Source organism: Opisthocomus hoazin, chromosome 10, assembly GCF_030867145.1.
Source record: "Opisthocomus hoazin isolate bOpiHoa1 chromosome 10, bOpiHoa1.hap1, whole genome shotgun sequence".
Lineage (NCBI taxonomy): Eukaryota > Metazoa > Chordata > Aves > Opisthocomiformes > Opisthocomidae > Opisthocomus > Opisthocomus hoazin.
The window spans coordinates 14034636-14047376 of NC_134423.1; the positions used below are offsets into that span (position 1 = coordinate 14034636).

General features: G+C 56.6%; 1 protein-coding gene across 5 annotated transcripts in view; it reads left to right on the forward strand.

Moving 5' to 3' along the window:
* The window catches only part of ZNF609 (zinc finger protein 609), a 73810-nt gene that overhangs the window by 51318 nt on the left and 9751 nt on the right, over positions 1–12741 (forward strand). For all 5 annotated transcript variants that reach the window (XM_075431737.1, XM_075431736.1, XM_075431734.1 and 2 more), the window contains one exon: positions 4743–4968. In XM_075431737.1, coding sequence (XP_075287852.1) covers positions 4743–4968 — 226 coding nt within the window. The remainder of the gene's footprint in view (positions 1–4742; positions 4969–12741) is intronic.

A 12741-nucleotide genomic window follows, 5' to 3' on the forward strand; every position in this document is an offset into this window, starting at 1 on the left:
GCCTGGGGTTCTGTGCCTCCAGTGTGCCAGGATGTTGTTGCTGGGGGATGTGACCGGAGCTTATTGAGCAATGCTTGCAAGTAGACTGAAGACTGAATCGTAGGCATGGTGAGCACGGGTGCCAACAAAGAAATTTGTCTTCTGGCTCTCCATACCCAGCTTTGGGGGTTCAGGTTGGAGAAGACTTCGGTTTCTCTTTGAAATCCTTGCTGAGGTCACCGGTGGTGGGGGAGAGGCACCTTGGGTGCTGTGGTTTTGAGGTTTGGAGATGCCCACCGAAGATGCTCATCAACTGGATGGATCTGCTCCCTGGTTATCTCTCTTCAAGGAGTTGGAAGCTCATGTTCCCAGGTCCTACTCTGAAAAAGCAAAACTGTTGAGGATGTGGTGGCTGAGCAGGACCAGAGTGTTTGCTCCCAAACGGTGGGCTGAGCCATGCAGTGATGTGGGATGCGTTGGCTGCAGTCTCGAGCGGTGCTCCTGTGATGGAGAAGTTTTGGTCCATGTTTTGTCTCCTGGCACATGGCAGCTAAGCATTTGTGACCAGTGATGAGGCTCCCCCTTGGCTTTCATTTTCTGGCTGCGTTTGCAGGAGTTGAAGGACCCTTCTAGATGAGAAACATGGGCCATGGCGCAGTGTAGCTCGTTAATGTGGGAATACACTGGAAGCCTAGCACTGTCTCGGATGCATCTGTGGTCTCACGCTGACCACTGCAAGGTCCTCGCTGACAAAGAGGGAGCACCTCTGCAGGTGCCCTACACCAGGTGGTGTAGATGCACCACAAATGTATCTTCTGGTTAATCTTCTGTGGGGTTTTGGTCTCCCCGACGGCTTTCATTGCTCAAAAATGCAGTTTTCTTGCCTGGTTGCCTTTGATTATTGAGAGCAACCCAAAATGCTCATAAATATTGGTGGGTGGTCTGGGTAGTTTAGGGGTTGGCATCAAAATCAGTATGTTTTTATTTTTGTTGTGCCTCATTCTCTTTCTCCTGTTAGCTAAGGGCTGCCATGAAGCTGTGACGTCCCCTTAACAGTGACTGATGGTAATGAAGCCACGCTGGCACAGCTCTAAGATGGCAGGAGCTGCTTTGTGTGCATCTCTGCGTGCCGGCACCCACCGCCACGCTTCCCTTCCCTGCACGTGCGATCCTGTCCCACCTTCAAGCAAGGGCTAGGACGAGGAGTAGGTTTTAATTACCCAGCCAGAGCCCTTTCACCAGGACCAGCATCATGTGGAGCCGTCAGCATCGCCCTGAGTTCTCAGTGGATTTGCTTTTTTTCCCCCCATCGAGCAGCGCTTGTGCTGGCCGCTGCCTGGGCTTGGCTCCGTTCCACTTCTGTCCTCGGCAGTAGTGAAAGCACGCTCCTCGTGATGGGAAAGCCTCCGCCAGAAACACAAAGGGCTTTCATTAGGGGAGGCACCGGCGGACAGACGCGGACAGCCAGTGCTGGTACGGGGAGGCTTCACCCCACGTAACTCCTGCAGAGGGGTTGCTGGAGACACACCAGCTCCCTCCAGCAGCGAGCACGTAGCGGCTGCGTTTCGCTTGCTGGCATTTAATCCTTAGAGCCTACCCGGCAAGGAAGGAGAAGTACATTTTCCATCTGCAGAGGGGATCTCGGGCCCAGAAGCGTTCAGTGGTTTGCCTGGGGGGTGGCATGCATTGGAACTGGAAGCAGGAGGATGCGGGGCTTGCTGTGGGCAGTGGGAGATGTCCTCTTGCTCCATCATCGCTAGACGGAGGAGATGCGAAAGCCCCTGCTCGAGGGTACGAGTGCTGCCCCGTGCCCTGATGCCAGCATCGCCCTTGGCCTGGCGGAGGGAGTGGGGTGCGTGCCATGCCGATGGTGAGAGCGGCCGGCAGAGCCCCCCCGGCTCCCCCCGGCGAGTCAGTCTTCTGACCTTGCTCGGTGAAGCGGGAGGATGGAAAGCTGTGGCACCGGGAGATAAGACACACGCAGAGGGGGAGAAATTCAGGGGTTGATCCGTCTGTGTCTTCCACCGGCACAGCTTTTGGCTTTTTTTGGATGTGCCCCGGCGAGGCGGCTCTGTTCCTGCCCTCGCCCTTGGAGAGCCGCCCTGGGCCTTTTTATTTTGCTCTTGAGCTTCAGGCAAGGGCGCAGGAGAGCCGCCTCGTCTCCCCACAGCCGCTAAACGAGGCTCTGTTTGTTCCAGTGCAGGGTGAAATATGAAATCCCATCAAGCTGCCTCACTTATTAGAGAGATCTCAGCGAGCTGCTTATTATGCACCGTGGCGTAATGCAGATTATGAATGTGACCGGGCGATAATTAGCAGAGCTGGAACTGTAATTAAACGCTCCTGTGCTGCGTTGTGGTTTCCGTTGCAAAGTGGAAGGAAGCGGAACGGTTCCAAACCCTGAAGCGCACACACGCGGCTGCTGCTCCCGGGGTGCTGGGGGCGAGCGCTCCCCATCACCGCCCGGGGTTCTGCTCCTGCCCGCCAGGATCGGGCAGCCCTGCCGGTCCCTCTCCAGCTGTCCGCTTACCATTTGGCTTGCGAAACGTGGGACTGGCATTTGGCTTGCCAAACGTGGCGGTCACCAGTAGTTTGCTTTCTTGCGCCCCGTCGAAGGAGCCTCGTGGTTGCTTTAAGCATCTTTCTGGATCTGCCCAGATGCGCAGAATGGAGTTGCTGTATTCTGGGGGGGTGTGATTTGTCTGTGGGGGTGCTGCCCTCCCCTCTGGCAGGCTCCTGACGGGTTGTTTTATGCCAAAAAAACCCTTCTCAAATCCGACGGGATGCAACTGGAGCACTGGCTGTGGTGCAGCCTCGGAGGCGTGTGGCGGTGGCAAGCTGGGGATGGGCTCTGCGGGGAGAACTGGTCCTGCCCATGGGAGGTCGGAAGTGATACGTGGGGAAGAGAGCTGTGCTGCTGGTGGAGGGGACCTTGTGGTCCAGCCGCTGCTGCTCGAGACCTCCAGGCCATTTTTAACGCTCAGTGGGGTGGATGTGCTCTGACGAGCTGTCCGGGGAGAGGACGGATGCAATAGGACAAGGAGAAGGCTGCGGGCACACAGGCAGAAGGTGCTTTGTGTTTTCCTGATGGAAGACAAAACCGCTTCCCCTGACAGAGCCAGAAGATCTCCGAGTTCTCTGCGGGATCACGTTCATGTCTCTGCCTGCAGCCACCCCTGTGGGAGCAGGCAGAAGCTGCTGGGCCGATGCAATGTCCTCCTCTCTGCCTAGAGATTTGCCTCTTGCACCTTCTCTGCTCGCAAAGGGTGTTTGTGTGACTGAGGATGCGGAGAGGCTTTGTGGGGTCACGAGCTGATGGGGAGGTGGGATGCTCCGGTTGTGGGCACCATATTGGTGGGGCAGGTGAGATTGGACATGCAAGCTTCTGCTGGAGTTACTTATCTTGCTTAAAGGATGGAGGCGCATGAGCGAGAGAGGGAGTGGATAGTTTTGGTGGCTGGTCAGGACCAGGATGCCAGTTCAGGGTGGGAGTCTGACTGTTTGGTGGTTGTCGGCAGCATTGGCCAAGGAGAGCCAACAGCAAAGTTGGAAGTGGTCATGGGCTGGTGTCATGCCCACTCTTAGTGACCAGCAGGCTTCTCCATGGGTGTAATCATCTCTCCTCAGCAGAGGCTTAGGAGGACATCTCTCGGTGTAGTCCTGGATACTCTAGAGCGATCGTCCCCTGCTTGAAACCAAAACCCATGTCAGCGCTCGCTGATGATTTGACTGGTGGAAACCAGTATGAGGAATCATACTGCTTCTCTTTGAGGTTGCTCAGTATCTTACCAAGTTCATAAACCATAAAGAGAGGAGATCTGAGCAGAGCGTGAGCAGCTAGCCCCAAAACTGCTGCAAATGCTCACGAGCCAAGGCAAGGGGATGACTGACTGTGGCTGGCTTGGCTGATGAACCCTGAAGGACAGGAAGGTCTCCACCCTACCCTTCCCTTGACCAGCAGCAAAATCAGCCCGTCAGCCATCCTTCTCCTAACACTGCTGTAATCTGCTAGCATGACAGAGCGGCCAAGGACCTTGGCTTGTCAGTGGCAGGGTGACTTGGCCATGGTTTCGCTTGGCGTGTTGGCTTGGTGGCTTTCCAAGCCCGGCTCTGGCCGTGAGAAGTGGTTTCCATGCACAAGGAAAGTACGATGGCTGTCACAGTTGGCTCGGCTGTTGGCCAGAGCAGGCTCTGGAGCGGATGCTTGCACGGAGAAGAGGACTGTGATCTGAATGCCTGCGTCTTCAGGTGGTCACAGGGTAGTTTTGGGAGGAGGAGGATGTTGGTTTTCTTGGGTGCTGAAGGCAGACTGCTACTTGTTTGTCCTGTCCTGCCAGTTGAGCAGAAGCCTGTAATTTTTTTTCTTCTAATAAGCCATCAGGTCCAGGTCATTGACTGCATTAACATCTGAACAATAGCCAAAAGGCATCCTCACCGGTAAAAGCCGACAGGGAAGGGACTTGGCACAAACTCTTTCAAGCAGGAGAGCAGATACCTCCTGCGGAGGGACTTTTGGGTATGATCTATATGACTGTAAAGTGCCGGCTCTTCAAGGTTGCATGGGTACGGGCATGCCAGGATGGGAGAGACCTGCGAGATCCTTGTCCTCTGATGGGGTGTGGGACTTGAACTGCCTGCTGGCACAGGCATTGAGAAGATGGCAGCCCTGGGCTTGAGGTTCTCCAGGAATGCAGATGCCTGTTGATACTTGCTCTCCTTCCCATATTCCTAGCGGTGACCAGTGTGTTTCTCTTTCCCTGCAGATGGAGTCTCCAGTCTCTACGCCTGCGGTGTTGCCCTTGCACCTTCTTGTCCCCGTCGTCAACAACGACATCTCGTCGCCTTGCGAGCAGATCATGGTACGCACCCGCTCGGTGGGGGTGAACACCTGTGACGTGGCCCTGGCCACCGAGCCCGAGTGCCTGGGCCCCTGTGAGCCTGGGACCAGCGTGAACCTGGAGGGCATCGTCTGGCAAGAGACGGAGGATGGTAAGTGTCACCAGAGAGCATTTTGCTCTCCTACAATGTCATTTTGGAGTTACGGCAAGCCCTTCCTTCCCACGTCCCTGCTGTGTTGCTTGTTGGCCTTTCGTGGGCTTTCCCCCCACCATCTGGGTGGTCAGGATAGAGGACCTATGTGGAAGCAGCCCTTAATCTGTCCAGCAAAGGGAGTAACGGGCCAAACATGTGTCAGCCCAACACGTTGCGTTATCCCTTTGCCCAGACAGCAGGCAGAAATCTTAAGCTGCCATTTCTCTGCCTTTCTGCAAGAGCTGACTTGTTCTGGAGGTGCCAGAGGAAAGGCCGTGCCAGCCTGTACGGGAACTCGACGGAGTTGACTTCGTTTCTGCTTGGCAACCCGCAGGTCTGTCACAAAAACACTCAAACCCTGGGAGGCAGTAGAAATCTCCTGCTGGATTAAAAAACCCCAGCGGAGCTTTCAAAATTGACTCGGCAGGAGATCAGGCTCTCGTCTCTCTTGCCAAGCCAATCGAATCTTTTTTTTTTTTCCACTGGAGCTTGTCTCATCCGCGCACAGCTTGGTTTGCTTTCCCAGGTCCTTTGATGGGTTTTCATTGCTGCTGGGGCTCTGCCAAGTAACGCAGGGATGAATAGGTGGCTCAGTGGACCATGGCGAGCACCGGAACCTGGCCTTCCCTCCCTTCCTTCCGCCTTGTTGGGTTGCTGGAGGTTTCTCCTTCGGGACGCTCAGGGTGAGCTCCTCATATTTGTGCCTGGCTTCACCTGGGGTCTGGAAGCAGAAACAGAGCCCAGAAGCTCTGAGGTGAGAAAGAGCAGCGTGGTTCACCTCAGCCAGGTAACCAAGAGCTCCTTTTCGCCGTCTGCTTCTGCTCTTCCATTGCCGTTGCATGCAGGGAATGAAGCTGTTGGTCTTAACCCCCTGGCTGCTCTTCACTGCAGCTGTCTTCGTTATCTCTGATGGAAGCTGAACTGGAACCTGTGATCCCCTGAGCTGCTACCAGGAGGTTCCATTCTTACCCCATGCTTTGGGAAGATGGGGATGGGCCCAGTTTGCCTTTCCTCTCTCCCTGGTTTTGAAACTGTGGCTGGCACAGGACAGAGGGCTGCGATGGCCCCTGATGTGGAGGTGGTGACCACTAAAATTGTTCCTTTGGGGAAAAGAGTTGTGACCTGAGCCATTTGGGGAGAGAAGATTCCATGGACCATGCTGGAGGAGACTGGGATGTGCTAGCTTTGGGATGGGGACCTTGCACTCCTCTGCTTTTTCTGCTGCACTCTCTGTTCTGTATGGGAAAATCCATCTGGATTGAGGCAGCTGGGAGCTGTAAGTGCGTCTTTTCTGCTGCTCCAAGGCAGAAGGGCACCACACGTCATAATATCGGGCCCAAGGATCCCCTTCTTCAGGCTAGGCTTGCTGAAGGGGACAAGGAAACACAAAGCAGGAGTGTTCAGGAGCCTGGCTCTGCACACCCCAGGGCTGGGGCATCTGCTCAGAGGAAAACTGCAGGAGGTCTTCTACTGAGCTGCCAGCGCGCTGGCACTGCTTGCTCCGTGCCTGCAAAGAGCCTGATCGCTTTACAAGATGCAATACCTTCAGCTAGGGAAACTGAGGCACAACCAGGCCGCGTGTTGGGACGTGCAGCAGTGCAGAGGAGCGTCGGCACCCCCCACCTCTGGGGCTGCATGCTGAGCCCCCCACCACCTCATCATCCCCACCAGTGTGCCATTCTAGTGTGATTTCCCTCAACCCAAAAGCCCCGGAGCTGCAGAGTTCGCTGAAAGTCCCAGGACTGCTGGAGACCCCTACGGGCGGTGGCAAAGCTGATGAGAGCTTGGACCTTGTAGGGGAGTGTTTTCTTGGGTGGAAATCACGAGGAGAGGCTGGTGGTGGGCAGAGGAGCCCAAGGTGCCATGCCAGGAGGGACAATCAGAGCATCTCCAAGGCAGAGAGCGCAAAAACATCCTCCCCCCAAAATCCTGGTGAGATGGGAGTGTTTTCTTTTCTCCTGCTCCTCACCCCGCCGCGAAGCTCTGCGGCCCGTCTGCCTGTCCATCCGCATTACCCCTCGCTTCCGCAGCCGTCGTTTCGGAGCGTGCCTCGGAGGCGCCCTGCAATTTCCCACAGCCTGGCTATTTTTAGTCTGTGGTAATTCGATGAACTCACGCAAAGATCCTTCTCCGCTGGCTGCTGCTTCATTGCCACCATCGGGAACGATGACTTTTACGGCCAGCCCTGCAGAAGACAAGCCCTGCTGTTGCCTTTGGTAGCTTCTGGTCTCCTGTGCACGTTGGCTCCTGTCATAGCGGCATCTCTTATTCTTGAGTGAAAAGTCAGAGTGAAACCATCCCTAGTTCCTACCTGGCGTCTCTCTTCTGCCTTCCCATTGTTAATGGGGGGGGTCAAGGGCAGTGCTGGAGGAGATGCTGGACCTGGCTGTCCAAAGCTGGAGCTTGTGAAATGTGCAGGGATGCAGTGAGCATCTTCCCTTGCCCAGAGGATGCAGGGGAGAAAGCTACAGCAAGGGCATGTCTACAAAGCCAAACAAGGTGCTTTCAGCACATGTGAGCACACCGGTGTGCCTGCAGACCATCCCCAAGATCTCCAGAGGGACCTCAGCACCCTCACCCAGAGGGATCCATCTCACCCTCTGCTCCTTGTGATGCTGCAGCCTCGCTGGACCGCTCGAGAGCACCTCAGGGTAGCAGGAGCAGTGGGATGGATCCTTACCCTGCAGGGCTGATGGATCCCGATGTGCGGGTCCCACCTGCTCTCACCAGGTTAAGGAGAGCAGTGCTTAAATACAAGAGATTTGACGAAGCGGTTGGTTCGGAAAGTCTTTTCTCGCAGTGCTTGGCTTGCATCAAGCATCCTCTCCGCTGGTGGAGAGGAGCTTCCTAGCGCAACTGCAGCCGCCACTTTCTCCCCAGGGGTGACATCCCTGAATCCCCTGGAGCGACTGGCACGGGGAGGCACAGATTTACGGTTACTCCCACTTACATCCCGGCCTCTCGGGAGATGGGCATCTCTTCTCGGCGGTGCGATGCCTCCTCGAAGGTTGGATTTGTGTCAGACGTGCCCTCTAGACTCCCGTTGGTAATTGCTCTGGTGTGGACTTTTTTTGCGAGCTGCTCTTCTGCCAGCTGCATGTTAACGGCGTCTGCCTCAAGACGAGGGGATCTGCGTTGCTCTGCACACGCTGGCAGAAGCATGTTTGGGCTCGGGGGGGTTGCAAAACTTCATCTCCTGTGGGGCTGGGTAGAGGAAGGCAACGTGGCTCTTCAACCAGAGCTCCCTTTTTGTAGAAAACAGCTTTTGGGTTGTCCCTGGGGCCTTGAAATCGTGGAGAAGGGCTCCTAAAGCCAGAGCCAATGCTGGAGTGACCTTGGAAGGACAAGCTGAGGCTGCCCCATCTGAGATGGGAGCATGAAGCTCTGAGGAGTCCCACGACATCCCTCCTGCCTTGAGCACCAGTTTCATCCTCTCCCACCTCTAGAAAACCTGCTGTGAGACCATGATGGCCACCAAAGGCATCCTGGTGGGCTCCCACTGCCAAACATCTGGTGCCAGGCTCGTGGTCTGTCTGCTCCACCACTGCTCGGGGGTGGTGTCAGGATGAGGTCTGGTCTTGCCAGCAGTGGGCTCTGGTCGTGCGCGCTCTCCCGTGGTTGCCCCAGTGACGCCGTCTCTTCGCTGAGCCCGTCCTGTGCAGGGAACATGTTTTACTGAGACGCCTTTGGTGGGAGCAGCTGTCTCGGCAGATCCCCTAATTCTGTTAGGTGTGATTTCTATCTGCAAGAGCTATTAACTCATCTAATTATACAGGAGAGCATTGCTCCATTTACTGCTTCGTTAGCTGCTGGGTCTCCTCCCTCGGAGGACCTCGGAGGTCCCTCCCTCCTCCCACCCCTCGGCAGAGCTGGTGGCACCTGGCTTGGGGCACATCAGCTCCTTGCCTGTGCTCGCAGTGCGCGGGCTGCGTCCTGGCACCACACTGGTGCTGTTTACAGCCAAACCAGGCCGGCGTCTGACACGCAAACCCTCCGAGCACTGAGGAGTGCGGCACCACAGCACCGCTGCAGACTCTCTCTGCGTCCCTTCTTCCAGCTCCGTGCTGGGGTGGCAGCGGCATCCGTGGCCAAGCTTTGTGCGCTCCAGGGGTTTTGGATTGCACTTTTGCAAACATCTCTTGGGGGTATGGTGGTGTGTGCGCATCCTCGGGGTGCACCGATGCCAATGTGGGCACATCCTCACTCAGAGCAGGAGAGAGAGAGATGCATTGGGTTCGGAGAGGATGGGGAAGGGGTGGAGGGCGAGGGCAAAGATTGGAAGGTTTTCTTGTAACTGTGAGGAAGCCTGACCCCAAATTTGATGGCTTTGCACGTTGAACGTGCTGCCTCGCCGATACCCTCGGCCTTCAGTTGTGCCTTCAGCTGCTCTTTGCTCCTGGGGATGTTTTAAAAGGGCGATGTGCCAAGATTGCATCCCTTATGGCTGGGCTTTGGGGCTTCAGTGGGGGCTACACCATCCCTTACATACCTGCTCCGGTCTCCATAGCAGTGTGTACTTGAACCCAGAAACAGGAGGTGAGTTTTTAAGGCTGATGCAGCAAGATGAGAAGAGGGAATATGGATTTCTCGTTTGCTTTAATGGCATTTCCCAAAGTAGCGAGTGGTTGTAAATCCTCTGCAAGGTTGCTGAGCCAACACGCAGGCTCAACGCGTTCCTCCGAAGCCTTCTAAAGCTGTGACTGCTCTTATCTTCAGATCAGCGATCTGGCAGCTGGCTCCGGGTGGGAGCATCACCCGGTGCTGCTCGGTGACGGGGCATCTCCTCTCCGGCGCTGCGAGGGTTGCTGGTGCTCCGGGCTGCTGCCTCACCCCCTCCTCCCATTTCACCGGCAAACGGGGAGGCTGCAAACCCCCGGAGCGCGGTGGCCGCTGGCTCGTGTCGGCGGAGAGAAGCAGAGCTTTGTTGTGCATCATTCCCTGGTGCTCCCCCGGCGCCGCCGCTTCGTGCCGAATATCTGCTGGCTTGACAGTGCGGGGAGCCAGAGGAGAGCTGATGCACCGCTTATCGCTCTCGAAGCATCTGTCGGCTTTGTAGGGAGACTGTTTTATCAACAGGTGAGCAGTATTCTGCTCCAGACAGGACTATTGCTGGTGCCCGTCTCCCTGAGGCATGTCTGTAGCTGCCCCAGGTAATACCAGCTGGGGCTCCCGCTGTAGCTGCCGAGTGCTGGATTAAAGGGCTTGTTTACAAGGAAGCTCTCGAGCTGCAAGCTGCTCCGCCACGCTTTCCTGGGAGCTGAATTGGTTTCAGTTCCTCTGCCTCCCTTCCCCGGGAGTATGAGGATGGAGGTCTGGGCTGCTTGCAGGTGGCCCTGGGGACTTGGTGCCGCGGCTGTGCTCTGCCCCCCCTGCCAAGCTTTGAGAGGCACCGAGGTCCCAAAATCCTGGAGGCATCTTCCGGATGAGCTTCAGGCCATGGAGGGGGAGCTGCAGCCCCCAATCCGATGCATGTGCTGGGCAGTGTGGGTCACAGTGGGGTGGGCCGCCCTCTCACAGGACGATGTTGGGACCTCGCTCATAGTCACATCATCGCTATTGCCAAAGGTGGATGCTTATTGCAGGGTTTGGGCAGGAGCGTGGCAGTGGGTGTCGTGCGTGTTCAGCAGGTCCTGGTGAGCCAAATGCCCATTCCATGGAATCAGTGACAAGTGGTGCAACTTCTCACAGTCACTTCGGTCACCGGGACCCACAAACACACCCTTGCTGGCTCCTTGTCCCTTGGTGTGACCCACGCTGAAGGTTTTCCTCCTGCTTTTTCCATTCTCCAGCACCCAAGGCCCCTCGTGTAGCCCTCGTGTCCCTTGGAAAGCAGGGTGTTAGAGGGCCAGTGACAGTAATCCACCATCCGAGCATCCATCCCTGCATGGTTTGATGGAAAGATCCTGTCTCCCTCTGACCCTGCCTGGGAGACTGCATTGGGTTTGTGTGGCAAGGTTTTGATACTGGGGGGCTGCAGGGGTGGCCTTTGTGAGAAGGTGGCAGAAGCTTCCCCCGTGTCCATGACAGCCAGCTCCAGCCAGCTCCCAGATGGAACTGCTGCTGGCCGAGGCCAAGCGCGTCAGCGGCAAGGGTTAGCGCCTCTGTGATAACGTAATTGTGAAAGGGTAAAAAAATGCTGTGCAGCAGCCGGAGATAGGAGTGAGATGCGAGAGAAACAACTCTGCAGCTGCCAAGGTCAGTGCAGAAGCAGAAGAGGAGGTGCTCCTGGCGCGGAGCAGAGATACTGCTGCAGCCAGTGGAGCAGACCATGGAGAGGCAGGCTTGTGCCCCTGGAGGTCCACGGTGGAGCAGATCCCCACCCACAGCCCAGGGAGGACCCCACGCCGGAGCAGGGGGATGCCCGGCCGTAGGAAGCCTGCGCCGGAGCAGGTTTGCTGGCAGGACTTGTGACCCTGCGGGGGACCCACGCTGGAGCAGCCTGTTCCTGAAGGACTGCACCCTGTGGAAGGGACCCATGCTGGGGCAGTTGGTGGACGACTGTCTCCCATGCTGGAGCAGAGGAAGAGAGCAAGGAGGAAGGAGCAGCAGAGACAGCATGTGATGGACTGACCACAACCCCCATTCCCTGTGCTCCCGGCGCCACTTGGGAGGAGGAGGTGGAGAAGTTGGGAGTGAAGTCAAGCCTGGGAAGAAGGGAGAGGTGGGGCAAAGGTGTTTTACAATTTGGTCTTTATTTCTCATTATCCTATGCCGATTTGATTGGCAATAAATTAAATTAACTTCCCCAGTTGAGTCTGCTTTGCCAGTGGCTGTAATTGCTGAATGAGCCCTGTGCCGGCCATCCCCTGCCCTGTGCTGTCCTCTGCTCTCCTGGCAGCAGCAGCGGACCTCTTGCATGACAGCCGTGCAACAGCTTTGGGTGCTATGTCCTAAAGACTGGGCGCTGTGGGTCGGGCCAGGCTCCCTGCACGCGAGCAGGGCTTAAGGCAAAGCTGGAGCATCCCAAAAGTGCTGCAGCTGGAGGGGAAGTGAGCTGAAGAAGGGGCATCCTAAAGCCAGAGCATCCCAAAGGTGATGTAACTGGAGGAGAAATTCATGGAAGAAGGAGCATCCCAAAGGCGATGCAGCTGGAGGAGGAATTCATGGAAGACAGGCCTTGAACGCCTCCAGGTGCTGGAGGTTTGGTGGTGCACCAGAGCAGGATCCATGCAGGATGGACTCCTGCTCACCAGTGCAGATGGGATGTGGGGCTGCACACACCCTGGGTCTGGACTGGTTCATGGACCTGCAGGCAAGTGATCTCGAGGTGGAAAATGTCACTGGCTCTTGTCCCATTGCCTTGCAGAAGTCCCCTGCACCCCAAAATTAGCGGAAAACGAAGGCAGCGTCTCTTTGCTCCCCGCAAGGCAGGGGACGCTCCTCCTAGCACCCTAGCAGTCCCCACGATGCTGGAGGCTGGAGACAGCTCAGCAGCAGCATGGCTGGATGACGTTGAGACATGTGATGAACTGGCCACGCGTGGGTTGCAGAGTATCCCTGCTTACCGTGGGTGCCAGCGTGCTGGTTTATCAGCAGGGTTTGGAGATGTTCTTGGTTGGGCTGAGGGACTTCATCATTGCGAAGGGGGGAAACATGCCCTAGGGTGCTTGGGGGGACCTAGGGCACGTTTTCCCCCCCCCGGTGCGATGGCTCCTACTGCCCACAGCCCTGGTGTGCAAGCAGACACCACCACCTCCATTTTAACATGGAAGAGCTGCCTCCCAGCAGGGA